The following is a 21,860-nucleotide window of genomic DNA, read 5'->3' on the forward strand; positions in this document are numbered from 1 at the left end:
CCGCCCGCACAGTGGCAGGAACAAGGCGGGATTTTATTCTGGTCAGCCCTCTTCATGGGGGCTGGGGATTGGTTCCCTCCAAACAAAGTGGCAACCCATAATTGGTGGCTCTTCTCCTGCTCTGATTTGACGTCACCATCTCTTCCGGGTTATAGTTCAGCCGCCATGATTGATTGTAGTCCAGGTGCCATTTTGTCCTACCCAGCCCATCCTTACACCAAGCAGTTCTCCTTAAACACACACACATGGATTTAGATTCATTCCCTCTGAGCTCTAGCACCAGGGTAACAGCTTGAACGACACCAGTGGCATACAGAGAAGAACTGAAGTGTTTAGCATCAAGGCAGGAGCTAGGGGACAACTTTTTCCCAGACAGAAAAGCAAGAAGCCACTGTCCCTTTTTCTGAGCCTTCTGCCCACAGGCCCACAGCACCAGCAGGCAGGTGCCATATCTGAGACACTATCAACCTGACTAACACTGTTTGCCCCACCCTGGTGATTCCCTGAGATTCCACTCCACTCAATTTACAGGCCTACCCAAACTATTAACTGTGACTTTTGCATATGAATGGCTGGTCTTGGCTCATGCTCACAACTTCCTAAATCCTCTCAAACAAGCAACAGCCAGCCTCACTGAGCCCCCAGCCCTCATACCTCTTAAGTGGCCCCAGGCCTGGCACTAGCAGCAGCCAGCCTAGATTAACAGTTTGGCTTTGCCTGGTAATCTCCAAGCCCAGTACAAACAGTAGCCATCTCAAATTTCTATACAGGTCATGCAGGTGGCCACAGGTAGAACACAGGTGGGGGCTGCCTTTGGCCTGCAGCACCTGGGAAACCCCAGGGCCTGCACACCCAATGGACGGCTACAGACCATGTCACAGCACTACCACCCTGACCCTGCACAGCTGATCCTCCACAGAGGGGGGAGGTTGGTGGTTAGCAGTTACAGTCAGTACTTGCACCTGAATGGCCTAGGTAAATCCCTCCCATTGGCCTGCCAACAGCAACCAAGACTCAGCTATAAGAGGAGGGGGTACTCAGCCCACATGAAGGGCACACCTTGAGTACCCAGCTTGGGTGATAGGGGAGGCTGTGGCACTGGATCCCACAGGACACCTACTACATTAGGCCATGTTACCAAGACAGGGAGTCATAGCAGCTCTAACTAATACATAGCAACAAACACAGGGAGACTGCTAAAACAAGGACAGAAAGAAACACAGCCCAAATGAAAGAACAGATCAAGACTCCAGAAAAAGAACTAAACAAAATGGAGATAAGCAATCTATCAGATGCAGAGTTCAAAACACTGGTTATAAGGATGCTCGAGGAACTTAGTGAGGACCTTAACAGCATAAAAAAGACCCACTTAGAAAGGAATGATACACTAATTGAAATAAAGAACAATTTACAGGGAAATAACAGTACAGTGGAATAAGCCAAGAATCAAATCAATGACTTAAAATATAAGGAAGCAAAAAAAATAATAATAAATCAGAGCAACAGGAAGAAAAAGGAATTCAGAAAAATGAGGATAGTGTAAGCATCCTCTGGGACAACTTCAAATGTACCATCTTTCACATCATAGGGGTGCCAGAAGGAGAAGAAAAAGAGCAAGAAATATGAAATCTATTTGAAAAACTAATAAAAGAAAACTTTCCTAATTTGGTGAAGGAAATAGACATGCAAGTCTAGCAAGCACACAGAGTCCCAAACGAGATGCATGCAAAGAGGCCCACTCCAAGCAACATCTTAATTAATTAAAATGCCAAAGATTAAAAGGAAGGAGAGAATCCTAGAAGCAGCAAGAGATAAGGAGACAGTAACCTACAAAGGAGTTCCCATAAAACTATTAGCTGATTTCTCAAAAGAAATCTTACAGGCAAGGAGGGGCTGAAAGAAGTATTCCAAGTCATGAAAGGCAAGGACCTACATCCAAGATTATTTTATCCAGCAAAGCTTTCATTTAGAATGGAAGGGCAGATAAAGTGCTTCCCAGACAAGGAAAAAATGAAGGAGTTCATCATCATCAAACCATTATTATATGAAATGTTAAAGGGACTTATTTAAGAAAAAGAAGATCAAAACTATGAACATTAAAATGTCAAAAAATTCACAACTATCAACAATTAATTAGACAGGGGTCTTGACTTTTATGTCCTTTAACTCATGAAATCTGCAAGGAGCCAAAAGTTTAAGGGAAAATATTTTCTTGCAAACTTATCTGTTGGAAGTTACAGAATTCGTTTTAAAAAAGAGGGCCTTTATTCTAAAGCATTGTGGCACTTATCTTGGTAGTTTGGCCTTTCCTTTATTTTTCCAATATTGCCCTTTTTTGTTATTAAAGTAAGAAACTAAGAATACTTCAGTTACATTTAAAAGGAAATTGTTATAGTCATACTAAACTTTTACAAAATGAATCTTTAAGCATGAATCTCTTGGTTATTGTTTTGTTTTGTTTTTTTTAATCTCAAAATGGATACTGTTAGTCACCAAAAAAGTAGCAGAGTAGAGAATTACAGGTTTTTCTGTTTTTTCCCCAAAGGGCAGAGTAGCAAAAACTGTCTGAATCAACTTTTGCAGAACTGGAATCTAGTAAAAAATGTCCAATAATTAGGAGGGAAGAGTTGGTGAAAAAGGAGCTGTTGCTTTTTGATAAGAGAATACTGCAATATGGTAAATTGACTGTCTACCATCCTCCACACCCAAGATCTGGAGAGTCTGTGAGAATGGCTTCATACAGGTTACCAATGCTTAGAGAGAGAATACATAATACAATTTCCAAATTGTGGTTGTGAGTCTTGCCTCCCTGGTGTCTCCCTGAAAAACCAACACAAAGGCTTTCCTATGTTTTGTCTGTCAGAGCATTCCCAGGCTTGAGGTGCGCCTTCTTGGATGGCTTTTGCTGAAAGCATTTGTAAGCACAGGTATTGACCACAACAGCCCCCATAGAGCACAGGACAACACTTAAGACAGGCAATTGACAGAATAAAAAGCTTGGGAAGGAAGACATAGAAAAGGAGATTGGTAGGGAAGTAAGTGTTTAAAAGCTACCATGTGTACCATGGTATTGGGAAGGAAACACACACCAAGAGGGTGGGATGCATGGTCCAAAAAGACTGAGAACACCCTAGGCTTTTACCTCTGACCTTCAGCCACTGGTAAGCAGGGGGTAAATGCTTAGGCAGTCTTAAATGGCTTAGAAAAAGCTGAAGGAGTGCCCCCTATGCAGAGCTAATCTGCAAAGGCTGGGAGAATATTTTTCTTCTTTTCTATTTCTTATATGTCTCCAGATGTTTATGAAATCTTTATCAAATGACTGACCAAAAGCCTAAGGAACAGAGACTTTAGAGAGCACATGTACCAGAGAATAGGTTTTTTTAAAATTTTATTTATTTATCTTTTAGAGGGGAAGGGAAGGAGAGAGGAGGAGAAATATCAATGTGTGGTTGCCTCTCGTGCGTCCCCTGCTGGGAAATGGCCTGCAACCCAGGCATGTGCCCTGACTGGGAATTGAACCGCAATCCTTTGCTTTGCAGGCCCACGCTCAATACACTGAGCTACACCAGCCAGGGTGAGAATAGTTTTTAATACAGAAAAATCACAGAACAAGCAAACAGCAACTCACAACAGGCAGCAAAAACAACCCCCCAGCAGGGAGAATCTGAATTCTATTTACATACATAAATATATAAAGCTAGTAGTATTGTATATTTGGTTTTCCACTCTTATTTACTATATTATTTAAACAAACAAATGCATACAATGGTAATGATAAATCTATATTAATAGGCACACAATGTATAAAGATGCAATTCATGACAATCACAACATAAAGTAGGGAATGGAGCTGTAAAGCAGAGTTTTGTATACTATTAAACTAAACTGGTATTAATTCAAATTTCATTATTATAAAGTTAACATGTTAATTGTAATACACAGGATAATCACTACAAAAAACTGAAAATATATAAAATGGAAGGAAAGCAAAATGGGTACATTAAAAATAAATTAATCAAATAATAATTCAGTACAAACAATGAGCTATCACTACACACATATTAGGATGGCAAAACTCCAAAATACTTAAAACACCAAGTGCTGATAAGTTTGTGGAGTAATATTGCTGGTAAGAATGCAAAATGGTACGGCCACTTTGGAAGACAGCTTTTCAAAGATAACCATGTAAATAGTAACCAAAAGAGAGCTAGGGTGGCTATGGTAAGACATGATAGACTTAAAGTTAAAACTCATATAGGAGACAATGGAGGATATTATATATTGATAAAGGGGCCAATTCACCAAGGTAACATAACAGTTATAAACAAGTACACACCTAACAACAAAGTTCTAAAATGCAGGAAGCAAACTTTGATAGAATTGAAGGGAGATGTAAACAGTATTAAAATATCAGCTGGAAGGTGCTGACAGGTGTGGCTCAGCAGAATTGAGTGCTGGCCTGTGAACCAAAGGGTTGCCAGTTCGATTCCCAGTCAAGGCACATGCCTGGGTATTGGGCCAGGTCCCCAGTTGGGGATGCTCAGAGGCAATGATACATTGATGTTTCTCTCCATCTCTTTCTCCCTCCATTCCCTTCTCTCTAAAAATAAATAAATAAATCTTTAAAAAAAGATTGAGTCAGTAATCAAAAACTTCCCAACAAAGCCAGGTCAAGACCAGATGTTTTCACTAGTGAATTGTACTGAATATTTAAAGAATGGACATTAATCCTTTTCAAACTCTTACAAAATTTTTAAGATGAAAAAACACTTTCTAAGTCATTATATGAATCCAGCATTATCCTGATACTCAAGCTGAATAAAGAAATCACAAAAAAAACTACATACAAATATCTCTTATGAATATAGGTACAAAACTGCTTAATTACTGGCAAGTCAAATTCAGCAGTATGTTAAAGGATTATACATTGTGATCAAGTGAGATGAGTCCAAGAAATCTAAGGGTAGTTCAACATATGAAAATCAATCATGTAAGGCACTACATTAATAGAATAAAGAAAACCCTACATGATAATGTCAATTGATATTAGAAAAGCATTTGAGAGGGAATGGGGACTTCTGGCAAGATGGAGGAATAGGTGGACGCACTGTACCTCCTCGCCCAACCAAGAATAGAACAACAATAATTTACAGTCATAATATCACTCAGAACTGTCAGAGGATTTATCTGAATGGAAGTCGGACAGCCAAGAAGTTGAAGTAGACCCGTACATCCAGACTGGTAGAGGACGACGAGCCGGGCGGGTGCGGGGCTGGCGCGGGTCGGCAACGCACGGAGGTCGGGGGAAATTTGGCACAAAATCGACGTGACAGCCATCTGGGGTGCAAGAATGCAGCGGTGATCCCTGAGTACGCAAGCAGCGGCTGGGGGAATCAGTGGGGCAGCGATTGTGGACCAGGGCAGAGCTTGCAGCTCAGGAGCCCAGGGAAGTGTCTGAGCCCAGGAGAACTGAACTGCCGCCATTGTTCCCTCCCGTCCCCGCTCCCACCCCCCGCCCCCACATATAACGTCACAACCTAGTGACTGGGGTGCCCAGCCCCAGTGAACACCTAAGGCTCCGCCCCCCCACCATAACAAGAGCGACCAGAACGGGAAAAAAAAATAATAGGAGAGACAGGGAAAGACATAAGACATGTTTCCAGCAGAACAGATCAGTCCCCCAGGACTCATCCTTTTGAGCGACCAAGAAATAGCCAATCTATCAGATGCACAGTTCAAAACACTGGTGATCAGAAAGCTCATGGAATTGGTTGACTTTGGGCGCAATTTAGATGAAAGGATGCACGTTACCATAAAAGGGATGCAGGAAGATACGGGGAGGAGAGCCAATAGTGAAAGGAAGGAATCTGAGTCTCAAAACAATACAGTGGACCAGAAGGAAGATAGAATCAACCAAGCAGGAAAGCATGATGAAATAAGAATTCAAAAAATTGAAGAAAAGCTTAAGAGCATCCAGGACACCTTTAAACGTTCCAACATCTGAATTATAGGGGGTACCAGAAGGGGAGGAGCAACAAGTGGAAAAGTTATTTGAACAAATAATAAAGGAGAACTTCCCCAATCTGGCAAAGGGAACAGTCTTCCAAGAAATCCAAGAAGCTCAGAGAGCCCCAAAGAAGTTAGACCCAAGAAGAAACAACCAAGGCACATCATAATTACATAAGCCAAGGTAAAAACGAAGGAGAGAATCCTAGAAGCAGCAAGAGATAAGGGGACAGTAACCTACAAAGGAGTTCCCATCAGACTGTCAGCTGATTTCTCCAAAGAGACCTTACAGGCAAGAAGGGGCTGGAAAGAAATATTCCAAGTCATGAAAGACAAGGACCTACATCCCAGATTGCTCTATCCAGCAAAGCTCTCATTTAGAATGGAAGGGCAGATAAAGTGCTTTTCAGATAAGGTCAAATTAAAGGAGTTCATCATCACCAAGCCCTTATTTTATGAAATGCTAAAGGGACTTATCTAAGAAAAGAAGATAAAGAAAAGACATGTATAGTGAAAGGACAGCAAACTCACAATTATTAACAACCACACCTAAAGCAAAACCAAAAGAAACTAAGTAAACAACTAGAACAGGAACAGAACCACAGAAATGGAGGGCACATGGAGGGCTAGCAGCAGGGGGGTGGGAGGAGGGGAGGGGGGAAAAGGTACAGAGAATAAGTAGCATAGAATGTAGGTTGAAAATAGATAGGGGGAGGGCAAGAATAGCACGGGAAATGTGGAAGCTAAAGAACTCACAAGTATGACACATGGACATGAACTAAAGGGGGGGAACGTGGGTGGGAGAGGGGGTACAGGGTGGAGGGGAGTGAAGGGGGAAATGGGACAACTGTAATAGCATAATCAATAAAATATATTTAGAAAAAACAAAAGCATTTGACAATATTATACACACACTTTCATGAAAAATTCTAAAAAAACTAAAAATAGAAGAGAAGTTCCACAACTTGATAAGGGCACTTATGGAAAATCCATAGCTACTGAGTGAAAGCTTTCTCCCCCAAATAAGAAACAAGGTTGGAATGCCTGTTTCCACTACTTCTATTCAACTGGATGTTCTAACCAGTGCAATTTGGCAAGGCAAAAAAGCACCCAGATTGGAGAGAAGTAACATTATCTGTATTTTCAGATGATATGATCTTATGTATAAATAATTCTAAAGAATCCACCAAAACACCTGTTAGACCTAATGAACAAACTGATCAAAGTTGCAAAACACTCCATATCAGTATTATGGAGAATCAGCACTCCATATCAGTATTATTTCTATGTATAAGCAATGAAAAATTAGAACAAGAAATTAAGAAAACTATTCCATTTATAATAACATCAAAAAGAATAAAATATTAGGAATAAATTTAACAAAAGAGACTCAAGACTTACACACTTAAAATTCCAAAATACTGCCCTGGCTGGTGGCCCAGGTCATTGGAACACTGTCCCATACAACAAAGGGTTGTGGGTTCAACCCCTGGGCAAGACACATACCCAAGTTGTCAGTTGGATCCCCAGTCAGGGTGCATATGGGAGACAGCTGGTCAATGTTTCTCTCACATTAATCTCTCTCTCTCTCTCTCTCTCCCTCTCTTTCTGTAAAATCAATAAACATATCCTTGGGTAATGATTTAAAAATATAAGATAACTAATGAATAAGATAAACTAATGAGAAAAATATAACCAGAGACATAGAGACATGGGACAGACTGATAGCTGTAGGGGCAGGGGGGATAATGGTGGAAGGAAAGGGAAGGGACTAGTCAAAGAACATGTATGAATGACTCATGGATATAGACAATCCATGGGAATGGATTGACTGTGGTCAAGAGGGATGGGTTGGGTAGATGGGGCAAAAGGAAAAAAACTAGGATAACTGTAATAGAATAAATAATACATACATACATAAATAAATAAATAAAGACAAAAGAAAAAATATATAATAAAATAAAATTCCAAAATACTGATGAAAGTAATTAAACACCTAAATAAATGAAAAGATACCCCATGTTAAAAGGGTTGGAAAACTTGATGTGGTTAAGATGACAATTCTCTCCAAAACAATGTACAAATTCAGTACAATCAAAATTTCACTGACCATTTTGCAGAAATAGAAAGCTCATCCTAAAATTCATGTGGAATTGCAAGAGACCCTAAGCAAAACAGTCTTTTTTTTGTGGACATGCCATTTCAAAACAGTCTTAACAAAGAAAAATAAAGTTGTAAAAATCACACTTCTTGATTTCAAAATTTATTACAAAGGTACAGTACTCAACACTGTAGTACTTGCTGAAAGATAGACAATGGATCAATGGGACAGATTTAAGAGATCAGAAATAAATCCATATACCTATGGTCAATTGATCTTTGACAATCACATCAGGACCACTTAATGGAGAAAGAATAGCCTCTTCCACAAATGATACTGGAAAAACTGCATAGCCACATCCAAAAGAATGAAGTTGGACTCATACCACATGCCATATAGAAAAATCGACTCAACAGATCAAAGACTCAAATGTAAGAGCCAGCACTATACAACTCTTAGGAGAAAACACAGGGATAACTCTATGACCCTGCATTTGGCAATGGACTCTTAGATATGCCCCAAAAGCATAGGTTACAAAAAAGACATAGATAAACTGAATTTTATCAAAATTAAAAATTGTGCATTCATCAAGCAATACTATAAAAAAAGTGAAAAGGCAACTCATGGAATGGGAGAAAGTATTTGTAAATTATTTATCTGATAGGAGTCAAATATAAAGAATATACAAAGAAATCTTACTAAACAAAAAGACAGATAACCCAATTTTTTGGTTGTCAAAAATGACAGATAGGCATTTCTTAAAAGAAGAGGCATTTCTTAAAAGAAGATATACAAATGGCCAACAAGCGCATGAGAAGACACTCAACACCACTAATCATCACGGAAATACAAATAAAAATCACAAGGTGCTCCACACCCTCTATGATATCTGTAATAAAAATGGAAAACAAGTGTTAGTGAGGATGTGGAGAAAATAGAACACTCCTATATTACAGGTAGGAATGTCAAATTATGTAACCACTGTGGAAATTATTTTGGAGATTTCTTAAAAAGTTTAACATAGAATACAGCCCAGCAATTTCTACCCACTCCCTGATATTTACTCAAAAGAATTGAAAACAAGTATTCAAACAAATATTTGTTCATAGCAGCACTGTTCAAAATACATAAAAGGTGGAAACAACCCAAATGTCTATCAATTAATGAATGGATAAAGTAATGTATGTACATAAAATTGGATATTATTCAGCCATAAAAATGAATGAAGTACTGTTAGATACTACATTGTGGATGGACCTTAAAAATATTATACTAATTGAAACAATCCAGACACAAATGCACACATACAGAGTGGGGCAAACGTAGGTTCATAGTTGTGAGTATGCAGAACACAGAGTTTATTCTTATATTATTTATTATTATATTATTTTCCATATGAACTATTGTAAACCTAGTTTTGCCCCACTTTGTGTTGTATCATGCCATTTATGTGAAACATCTAGAGTAGGTAAGTAAATCCATAGTGACAAAACACAGATTAGTGATCGGTAGACACTGGGGGTAGAAGGAAATGGGGAGTGACTATTTAATGACAATGAGGTTTCCTTTTGGAGTGACTAAATGTTTTGAAACTAGATATTAGTTATGGTGTGCAACATTGTGAATATACTAAAGGTCACTGAATTGAACACTTTGAAATTATTTTTATCTTGAGAATTTTACCTAAAAAAGTGAATTTCTTAATTTTCTCCCTGCCTAAAAGTCTAAGCTGCTTATTTTCTTTAGCTGAGCAGAATCCCTTATATCCTCATTAATAACAGTAACAAGTTACTCTGGAGGGAGGTGGGGAGGGCTGGGGGGTGGGCTGGGATGAGGGTAAAGGGCAAAAAACTGTACTTGAACAACAATTAAAATAAAGTAAAATAAAATAAAACAAATAGTAACTAGTTACTATTTAATAAGCTCATACAATGTGTTATCAAATGTGATGCAGGTTTTTCACACACTACATTATTTATAATCTCACAATAACAATGTTATAAAGCATATAGTAGATGCTAAGCAAGTTCTGTGGTATGAACGAACAAGCATACAATTAAGGTTTACGTGAGGCATGGGAGGCTGAGAATGTTCTTAACTTTCTGCAGGTCTTCTAGTTAATAAATGGCAGAATTCACACTCTAAGACAAAAATACCCCCTTTTTTGACTTCAGCTCTAACCGCACATTAGAGAAGAAGACATCAGATTCTATTTCTGGAAAGAAGTCCTTAATATTACTTTTTGAGACATACTGAAACTCAAATCTGTTAATTTGGTTATATTGCCTTTATATCAGGCAGCCTTGACATCCAATTGTCCATTAAGTTACTAAACATGTGACTAAGAAAATGTAATTTGATCTTTCTGAAATCCAGGTCTTTAATTTGTTAAAGATTGTAAAATGTTAAAATGACAGGATAGACTGGTAGAGCCAGAATTGGAAGTGTAGGCTACCTTCCTCTCTTGTGTTTTAAATAATAGTAACTGGTGCAAAATGTTAAGAAAACATTGTTCAGGCCAAATAACATACATCTGCAGCCTACATTTGGCCTGTGAGTCATAAGTTTTGACCTCTGTATTAGTTGAAAGGAGGCACTGTGGTAGTTAACACATAGATTGTTTGCACTGGTTCTAACTTAGTCTTTACCTCACTTTGTTCATCTATGCCTTAGTTTGCACATTTGTGCAGTGGGGACAGTTTGATTATGGTGAGGATTAAATAAGTTAATATAGAGAGAGTAATAAATCTACAGTGCTTAGAGTATTGCCTGCCACAGATTAAGCACAATGTAACTGTTAGCCACAATCATGTCAATTTTTAAATGATTTCTTTGCAAAGCTCATGTAGATCAGTATTGAAACATTCCAAAATATGTGTAACAGTATTTACAATATGGCATTGAACTTAGACACAAAGTCCATGCCATAATAATGGAGCTGAACTTTTAACCCTTTATTCAATCCTTCAAAAAAGCAAGATGGGGAGGTCTAAGAATAGAAAAACTTCTAGTCATTGCACAGCCCACTTAATGAACCCCAATATCATATTTAGACAAAAAAAGAACAAAGCAAAAATTTGTACCTGTGAAGGCAACTAATTGTCTTTAATTTTAATAATTGTTTCAGCATTTTCCACAATAAATCTAAGGTGATGAGAACATTTTAAACTCTGATGCACAAAACTGATTAGAAGAAAATACACTATTGGAAAAGGTTATCTGCTGCCTCCCTAGTTAACCCCAGTCTACCTGGAGTGGACTATTGTTTTGTCAAATATGTAAGTGAAAGGAGTTACAAGTGGAGTCAGTCCTGGGGTTGGAATAAAGCAGGACCCTAACCATAATTTTTAAGGTGAGAGGAATCTGGTATGCAGAAATAAAGCAGTCCCGGAAGGAATTGGGAGGGAATGTCCAACAGGACAAATAGGAGTCCTAATGTGAGAGGATAGGAAATATCCTGGGAGCTCACACTGAATGAATAGGGAACATTATAAGGCACAAGTCTGAGGGTGTTAGAAATGGGATTCTAGCATTAAGGTGACAATAAGTATTAGTTGAATTTCGGAGAAGTGGGAATTCCTCAATATGAGACAATAGGGGCAAGTGGAGATCTCCCTGTGAGAAAAGCAAAGGTTAGCTCTGAGGAGACACAATAAAATAAGGACATTAGCGATAAAGATAAGGGACTTTAGGGTAATCCAAGTAGTAGAATCACAGGTTAGGGTCTTAGGGCTTATGTCTAGAAAATTGTAGAATTTTGAGTTTATAAGAATAGGATATACTGTGGGAACCATTTTTATAGATAAGGAGAAGATGGAAAGCTCCCTAGTGTGACAGGACAGAGTACAAGAGGACACCTTGAATTTATAAAAATGGGGGGTCTAATGAAGCGGGGCAAGAACTAAGTTCCCAATGAAAGGGAAAGGAAATATTAGAAATTTCGGAAGGAACAGATGGTGGTTTTCTTGTTTGAGAAGACAGTGTACAAGTGCAATCCTAGGGGAAAGTAAGAGAAAAATAATAGGAAGAGTCTCAGAGAAAGAGGATGGCAAATGTGGGGCTACCTGTGGAAGAGGAGTTGAGGAGGTGCGGAGTAGATTTCAAAAAAGTTAAAGGGCGGATCAACATTAGAGAAGTAGTGGCCCTTGGAAGGAGTATAGGAGATATTGTGAGAACCCTTGTGGGAGAGTAAAGAGGACACTCTAGTGTGAGAAGACAATGGACAAGGCAGGGCCATAGTGTGATAAAAAGCAAAGTGTGCAGCATGAGGTGTCAGAAAATAATGTGGAGCCTCTAAGGGAAGTACTGAATGCTCCTCAAAGCAGTAAGGCAGGAGATAAAGGGGAACCCTAGTGTGATAAAGTTAGGGGCTCTAATGTGAGGGGACAAGGTAGTATATATTGTAGGGCTCCCATTACAGTGGAGAAAATTAAAAAAAAAAATAGTGAAGCCCACAGGGCAAGTGAATGGATGGTTTACCACTTTGTGAAAGGGTTAATTAACCCTGATGGGGTAGAACAAGGCGTGCTGGGGGATCCCAAGTGGGAGAAAATGTGAAGCACTTGAGACAATGTGAGCGGATACGGGAAAAGGATAAATCCCTGTGATGGAAAGAGGAGAGCTAGTAAGATAATACAGGAAATATTTTTGAGATTCCCAGGAAGAGGATTTGGGAAATGTGACGCTCCTAGTTGAATGCATTGGTGGGATTCATAATGTAAGTAGACAGTTTAAGGATAGGGGATATGCTGTTTCCTCACTTTGGCAGGGCGGGAGACCCCAGAACGAAAACACAAGGCACAAGTGTTTGTCCGGTATGAGAAAAGGGAGCCCTAGTGGGAAGAGCAAGGAATTTCTTGTGAGCAAGGCCAAGAAATAATGTAAGAAACCCTAGGTGAGAAGCGATGGAGGCAAGATGGGATCCTCGTGGGAGGGTGCAAGAAATACTGTGGGAAACCAGCAGCTGGTGGGGGGGGGGGGCGGCTCTCTAGGGAAGTAAAGAAACACCGCAGTGTGAGGGCGAAGAGCACAAGGAACACCACCGTGAAGGGTAGGGCAGACGGTAATGCTGGAGCATAATTCCCTACCTTACGTGCCCGGCTCCACTTACCCAAGCAGAGTTCAAAGACGTAGGCATAATAAGACCAGAGCACGACGAGGACGATAACAAGCACTGGCACCCAAGAAAGTACCCGGCGGCAGCACCGCAGCGCCGCGGACAGAGCCATCTTCCAGCCCCGCCGCATCTTCAGCTCGAAGATCGACCGAGCAGGCCTGCAGGCGCTGGGTCGGAACTGTTGGGGCCGCAGCTGGGAGGCAGGAAAGCACGTTGCGCGGCACTCCACTGCCTACCCTGGCTGGAACCTTCGCACCGAGCTAACACCACCTGTGGGGCTGCAGGGCAGAGTGCGCCCAGGCTGGCACAATAAGCATGAGTCACGGCGAATAGGAACCGGCCGTTTGGGAGCGGAAGGTGATCCCGTCAGGCAGTGGAGCCTGGGCACGCTCAGAGAGAGCACTGGCCCTCCCCTTTTCTCCTCTCCCACCCACCGCTACAGCGCTAGATGCAGGGCTAGACCTCTGCAAAACTGTAAAGCAGAAGAAATTTGGGTCTGCCCATCTGCTCTTACTGCACCGAGTCCACGCTCATCTCCTCTGAGTTCTGTTTCTTTCTCATTCTCTTTGCACTCTGACCCCAACACACATGATAATACATACACAAAGTATCAAAGATGCACCTTTAATATCTCATGACTTAAAGGTCACTCAGCTTCATCCTCCCACTGTTGCTTGAACAATATGCTTAACACGTAATCCTGCAGTCCCTGTGTGAGTAAGTCCATTGACAGGGCGCTTCCTTCTTCCTTCTCTTCTTCCCTTCCCCCTGAGTTAAATTAGTCCATTTTTTCAGAATAAATAAACAATTGATGTAGAAAAAACACATGGGGAAGATATTAATTCAGTGATGGGTCAGGAAAAACCACAAAGGTAGTGATATTAGGCTGAGCTTTAATAGTTAATAAGAGTGTGTCAGGCAGATGAGAGTGGAGGAGCTTTAAGCAGACGAAACAGCATTTGCAGGGGTACAGAGTAATAAAAATCCAATATGCTGGAGGGATACCTAGTATGGCTTGAGAAGAGGGTGTGTGAAGAGCCTGATTGTAAGACTGAGAATATAGACTGAGGGCAGGGTTTGAAGGTCTTTATATGCCCGCCCACACAGGGCGTGTGCACAAAATCCTGTAAAACAGATTATGAACAACCATTAAAGATTTGAGGACCATGGAATTACATTATCAGAGATGTATTTTTGTAAAAGAACTGGCAGAATTTCAGAGAGGAGGATGGCCTGAAAGCAGGGAGACCAATTTGGGAAGCAAATTAATTCCACAAATGTTTTTGCACTGGTTGCTTTGTGTTAGGCGGAATTTAGTAGAAAAGGAGTGACAAAACAGAGGCCCTATCCCCAAGAAGCTCATGTTCTCATTAGTGCAATAGTTGTTCAGTGACACAAGTGCAAGTGCAAAAATAGAAGTACAGCAAGCTTTTGACATTTATGGATTTGATACTCACTGTTTAATGATTTTCAAATGTCTATGACAGGAAGAAATTTGCAATTTTGCTGAGACCCGTCATTGATTCACATTCTGTATGACTGCAGTATGGGAACAAGGATTTCAACAAGGTTTTCTCTATTCTTTATTCATGGTTATATACACAGTAAATTTCCAGAGGGTGAAAGAGCTTTGTTGTGTTTTGTTTTTTTACATTAAGTTAACTTCATGGTTGTATTACTAAATTGATGATATAATGAAATGCAGACTCATTACAGTTGTAATATTTTAATAGCCCAATTAATTATTTGAGCCCTAAGGTACTGACATGGATAATTAAAATATGTTTTTTCAGCTTTATCAAGATATGATTCACAAATAAAAATTGTATATAATTAAAATGTATAGTGTGATGATTTGCTATATATATACTGCAATGTTTATGTGAAATGATTACCACAATCAAACTGGTTAACACATCTACCACCTCACATAGTTACCACTTTTTGACACTTTTTATTAAGATATATTTGACATGCAACATTGAGTAAGTTTAAGGTGCGAATATGTTGTTTCCATATATTTATAATTGCAATACGATTGCCATTGTAGCATTAGCTACAACTTCTATTATATCACATAATTATAATTTCTTCTAGTGTTGGAAACGATTAAGGTCTACTCTCTTAGCAAGTTTAGTGTTTATACTACAGTTTTGTTGTCTATAATCATTGTACAGTGTATTAGATCTCTGGGACTTATTTATCTACTGGTTGTAGGTATGTACCCTTAAACAACATCTCTCTCATTCTCTCAACCCCTATTCCCCAGTAGCCATCATTTTACTCTCTGCTTTTAAGATTTCAGGTGTTTTCCCTCTGACAGATGTCACTTTGTTCTCTGAATGTTATGTCTCTTTCCTTTTTCTTTGGTAGTTTATTTTGTTCATTAGACTCCACATATAATTGAAATTATAAAGTATTTGTCATTCTCTGATTGGCTTATTTCACTTATAAGACTCTGCAGGCCCATGAAGGGACTAAGAAAAAAATCACAGACACAGACAAGTGTTGTGATGGCCAAAGGAAAAGGGGGGTGAGGGAGGTAGAAGAGGGTAAAGAAGGAGAAATGGTGTGGAAGGAGACTTGATTTTGGTGGTGAACACAATAAAATGTACAGACGATGTATTATAGATTTATATACCTGAACCCTATATAATTTTATTAATCAATGTAGTCCTGATAAATTCAATACAATTTTTTAAAGATTTCAGGGTTTTTTTTAGATTCCACATATAAGAGATATGATATAGTATTTGTCCTTATCTATCTGGTTTATCTGCCTTAGCATAATATGACCAAGGTACATCCATGTTGTTTCAAATAGCACGATTTCCTTCTATTGTGTGCTTACCACCCAAATTCTAGTTTCCTTCTGTCACCATATATTTGACCCCCTTTATCTTCTTCACCCTTCCTCCAAACCCCTTCCGTTCTGGGAACCACCATACTGTTGTCTGTATCCATTTGTTTATTTGTTTTGCTTTTTTTTGTTGTTGCTTTTGGTTTTATATCCCACATAAGAGTGAAATCACACAGTTCTTGTCCTTTCCTGTCTGACTTATTTCATTTAATAATGCTCTCAGGATCCTTCCATGTTGTCATAAATGGCAATATTTCATCTTTTTATGGCTGACCAGAATTCCACTGTATACATGTACCATGTATTTTTTCAAACATCAGTCAAATAACACGTTGGTTGTTTCCATATTTCAGCTACTATGAATAATGCTGCGATGAACATAGGGGTACATTATCTTTACAAATAATGTTACCAAACTTTTCAAGTAGATACCCAGAAGAGGGAATGTTGGTAGTTCTATTCTTCATTTTTTGAGGAACCTCCATACCATTTTCCAAAATGGCTGTAGCAGTTTACATTCCCATCAGCAGTGAATGAGGGTTCCTTTTTCTCCATAACCTTTCCAACACTTGTTATTACCTGTCTTTTTGATAATAGCAATTCTAAGAAGTGTGCAGTAGTATCTCACTGTGATTTTCATTTTCATTTCCTTTATACCCATTGATGTTGAGCATCTTTTCATATATCTGTTGGCCATCTGTGTGTCTTTCTTGGAAAAGTGTCTGTTCTGGTTCTCTGACCATTTTTAATTAAATTGTTTGTTTGTTGTTGTTATATTCTTTAAAAAATATGTTATTGATTATGCTATTACAGTTGTCCTGTTTCCCCCCTTTATTCCCCTCCACCCTGCACACCCCCTCCCACTAGCATCCCCCCCTTAGTTCATGTCCATGGGTTATACATATAAGTTCTTTGGCTTCTCCATTTCCTATACTATTCTTGCCCTCCCCCTGTCTATTTTCTACCTACCATTTATGCTACTTATTCTCTGTACCTTCTCCCCCTTTCTCTCCCTCCCATTCCCCAGTAATAACCCTCTATGTGGTCTCCATTTCTGTGATTCTGTTCCTGTTCTAGTTGTTTGCTTTGTTTTTGTTTTTGTTTTAGGTGTGGTTGTTAATAACTGTGAGTTTGCTGTCATTTTACTCTTCATATTTTTTATCTTCTTTTTCTTAGATAAGTCCCTTTAACTTTTCATGTAATAAGGGCTGGGTGATGATGAACTCCTTTAAGTTGACCTTATCTGAGAAGCACTTTATCTGCCCTTCCATTCAAAATGATAGCTTTGCTTGATAGAGTAATATTGGATGTGTAGGTCCTTGCCTTTCTTTATGTATTTTGGATATTAGTCCCTTGTCAGAGGTATTGTTTGCAAATATCCTCTGCCATTTTGCTGGTTGCCTTTTTGCTTTGTTGATGGCTTCTTTTGCTGTGTAGAACCTTTTTAGTTTGATCTACTGCCATTTGTTTAGCTTTGTTTTTTCATCCCTTCCCTTTGGGGTCAAGTTCACAAAAACGCACTCTGACACCAGAGAACCTAAGTTTAGTGCCTATGCTTTCTTCTATGTATTTTATTGTTTCAGGTCTCATGTTAAGTCTTTATCCCATTTTAAGTTAATATTTATGTGTGGTGTCAGAAGACTAGTTTCATTATTTTGCATGTGCCTTTTCAATTCTCCCAGCACCATTTATTGAAGAACCTTTTCTTTCTCCATTGTATGTTTTTGGCACCTTGGATGAAAATTAGTTGCTCACATATGTACGGGTTTACTTCTGGGCTCTCAGTTCTGTTATAGTGATCTGTGTTTCTGTTCTTCTGCTAATGTCATACTGTTTTGATTACTGTAGCTTTGTAGTGTACACATACTTTGAAGTCAGACAATGTGATATTTCTGGCTCTGTTCTTTTTTTCTCAGGATTGATACAGCTATTTGGGGTCTTTTGTGGCCCCATACAAATTTGAGAATCTTTTTCTATTTCTGTGAAAAATGCCATTGGGAGTTTCATAAGGTTGCATTAAATCTGTATATTTCTTTAGATAATATGGCCATTTTAATAATGTTAATTCTACCAATACATGAACATGGACTATCTTTCCATTTCTTTATATTTTCCTCAATTTCTTTCAACAATGTGTTGTAGTTTTCAGTGTATAGGTCCTTCACTTCTTTTGTGAAGTTTATTACTAGATATTTTAGGTTTTGTTGTGGTTGTAAATGGGATTGCTTTCTTCATTTCTCTTTCTGATGTTTCATTTTAGTGTATAGTAATGCAACAGATTTTTGCACATTGGTTTGAAATACTGTAACTTTATTTGTTTATTGTTTCTAATATTTCATGGAGTCTTTAGGGTTTTCTATATAAAGAATCATGTCCTTGCTGAATAATGACAGTATTACTTCTTTATTCCAAACTTGGATGGCTTTTATTTTATTTTTGCCTAGGCGCTCTGGGTAGGACTTCCTGTACTATGTTGAATAATAGTGGTGAGAGTGAATATCCTTGTCTTGTTCCTGATCTTACAAGACAAACTTGCAGTTTTTCACCACAGAGTATGTTAGGTGAGGGTTTGTCATATATGACCTTTATTGTATTGAAGTAATCATAAATGGATGTTGTATTTGTCAAATGGCTGCAGGTCAAAACTATAGGCAGCAGATCAAACCAGAGAGGAAAGTTATCAATACAGGTAGAAAAGAAATAGTGAGGGCTTAGTGAAAATAGATAAAAAGGACCAGCTTTTAGAGATGCCACTGGAAATAGGCTCCCTAGAATTTTATCAAAGTGTGTGGATGTACGTGTGTGTGTGTGTGTGTGTGTGTGTGTGTGTGTGTGTATGTGTATGTTGTGGGGTTGGGGGGAGGGAGGGTCTCCATTCTAAAAAAAAAAGATAGAGGAACATAGTACAAAAACAGGTAAAGGAGAAAATACCCTCATTTTCTTTCATTTATATTTGAAATGACCACTGAGTTCCTTGATGCAGAGAGAGTTCTAGAAATTTTCTCTGGAGCTGGTCTCCCAAGACCTATATGTATTAGATAACATTGCCCCTAGTATCTACATGTCTCTACGATAGAAGGAAGGTTGTAAAGATTACTTGATCAGGGCTGAAAATGGTATAGACCAATTGCAGAAATTACATTACCCAGTTTTTCCTTCTTTATCAAAATTGAGTCCTGGCTGGTGTAGCGCTATGGATTGAGCGCCAGCCTGTAAACCAAAGGGTCACTGGTTTGATTCCCAGTCAGGGCATATGCCTGGGTTGCGGGCCAGGTCCCCAGTAGGGAGCACATGAGAGTCAACTACACATTGATGTTTCCCTCCCTCTCTTTCTCTTTCCCTTCTCTCTGTCTAAAAAAAAATAAATAAAAATTTGTTAAAAATTGATATTGGTGACCAAATATACTCCCATCAGAAATACATTGGTATAGTTTAGTCATAAAGAAAGGCCATTAGAGATGGTGGACCTCATGGGTTTTTTCTTTGTGAGATCAGTTCATGTAAGTCTGAAGCATGAAATATCATAATACACTTTCAATAAACTGTCTTAAGTTCTGCTATATCTACATGGTCATGCACTAAGAATAGCACCTTAAGAAGTTTGAGTGTCACTTATTATGGGTGGTCATGGGCAGTAACTACTGAATTCATTACCTGTCCCTCTCAGGCCAGTTGCTTCCTTCCTACTTAGCCCTGCGAAAATGTGAAAGCAGAAAGAATATGACAAGTAAGGATACAACTCTTACTATGCAAAGTACCACCCATATAATATAAAAGGCTGCATATCAATCCATTCTCCTTCAGGAGATGAACATTAATGTCAACCATGAGGTTTTACTTTCCACCATGTACACACACTGTGTCAGGTAGGTCCATAGTCCCCCATTACACCCTATCAGGGGAGACAGGACTATCTTTTGCAGTGAGCCTCAAGGAGCCAGGAATGGCAGACAACCATAGGCTGGGTATACATTAGGGGGACCAAATTGAAAGTATAAGTAAAATGAATATAATGAGGCAGGTGCTGTGAACTTTGTTTTGTTCTCAGTCACCAATTAGTTTGGCATAGTACAATTAGAATAAGTAGTGACTAGTTGTGATAGTGCCATTAAGTTTGTGGCAGATTGACTATGCTTAAGTACAGATTTTATGGGCTTATTACCCAAAAGACTGCTGGCTTCTGACTCTGCCTGAATATTTCTTAAAGTCACATATGCTAGGACACACATGAGTAGAAAGTAGAATTGCCCTTCCTGCTTCCTTTTTTCTGTTTTTGCTATTTCCTTCTCTTTTCTCCCTCTTTTCTGAACCTAGTCCTATCAATCTTGTAACACTATCCCTGGTATAATCTACAATAGCATGTACACTGGGAACAAACTCTACGACAACAGTTATGAAAAAAATCCTTCTATGCCAGGTGTTGTGGCTTTACAAGTAAGTACCTGAATGGCTGGGGGAACATTGCTTCATATGGCTGAATTTACTAATATCTAGTGAGGCCTCTGGGATGAGGTCCAAACTGAGTATGGTTTGAATGTAGGGAAAGGTAACTTCAAGTACAGATGTTTGAGTTTGAGTCTTAATTCATTAGGAAAATCAGTTCTGGAGCCAGATTTTAGGGTTGTAATCCAAGTTCCACCACTTATCAGCTTTGACATCTTGGGAACACTACTTAACCTCCCTGGGCCAGATCCCCTCAATAAGTGTAGTACCCACCTGACACCATACACAGTTATTACAATATTATTGACTATATTCCTGGTGCTCTACTTTACATCCCATTGACTATTTTGTAACTACCAATTTGTACTTCTTAATCACTTCACCTTTTTAACCAACCTCTCAACCCCCCTCCCATATGGCAACAGTTTGTCCTCTGTATCTATGAATATGTCTCTGTCTTCTTTATTCATTTATTTTATTCTCTAGATTCCACATATAAATAAAATCATATAGCATTTGTCTTTCTCTTTATATATATATATATTTATATATATATAAAGAGAAAGAAATATATATATATATTATTGATTATGCTATTACAGTTGTCCCATTTCCCCCCTTCACTCCCCTCCACCCTGTACACCCTCTCCCACCCACATCCCCCCCATTTTGGTTCATGTCCATGTGTCATAAGTCCTTTAGCTTCTACATTTCCCATACTATTCTTACTCTCCCCCTATCTATTTTCAACCTACATTCTATGCTACTTATTCACTGTACCTTTTCCCCCTCTCTCCTCCTCCCACTCCCCTGTTGCTAACCCTCCAAGTGATCTCCATTTCTGTGGTTCTGTTCCTGTTCTAGTTGTTTGCTTAGTTTGTTTTGGTTTTGCTTTAGGTGTGGTTGTTCATAATTGTGAGTTTGCTGTCCTTTTACTATATATGTTCTTTTTTAATCTTCTTTTCTTAGATAAGTCCCTTTAACATTTCATAAAATAAGGGCTTGGTGATGATGAACTCCTTCAACTTGACCTTATCTGGAAGCACTTTATTGGCCCTTCCATTCTAAATGAAAGCTTTGCTGGATAGAGTAATCTGGGATATAGGTCCTTATCTTTCGTGACTTGGAATACTTCTTTCCAGCCCCTTCTTGCCTGCAAGGTCTCTTTTGAGAAATCAGCTGACAGTCTGATGGGAACTCCTTTGTAGGTGACTGTCCCCTTATCTCTTGCTGCTTCTAGGATTCTCTCCCCTCATTTTTACCTTGGCTAATGTAATGATGATGTGCCTTGGTGTGTTTCTTCTTGGGTCCAACTTCTTTGGGACTCTCTGAGC

General features: G+C 39.0%; 1 protein-coding gene across 1 annotated transcript in view; it reads right to left on the bottom strand.

Moving 5' to 3' along the window:
* ZDHHC15 (zinc finger DHHC-type palmitoyltransferase 15) overlaps positions 1–13,510 on the bottom strand; it is an 84,590-nt gene extending 71,080 nt beyond the window's left edge. The window contains exon 1 of the mRNA XM_045839425.1: positions 13,218–13,510. Within this exon, the coding sequence (XP_045695381.1) occupies positions 13,218–13,353 (136 nt within the window). The 5' untranslated portion in view covers positions 13,354–13,510. The remainder of the gene's footprint in view (positions 1–13,217) is intronic.
* Positions 13,511–21,860: the final 8,350 nt, after the last annotated feature.

The sequence above is a fragment of the Phyllostomus hastatus genome, unplaced genomic scaffold (genome assembly GCF_019186645.2).
Source record: "Phyllostomus hastatus isolate PE091 unplaced genomic scaffold, TTU_PhHast_1.1 phas_contig_30, whole genome shotgun sequence".
Lineage (NCBI taxonomy): Eukaryota > Metazoa > Chordata > Mammalia > Chiroptera > Phyllostomidae > Phyllostomus > Phyllostomus hastatus.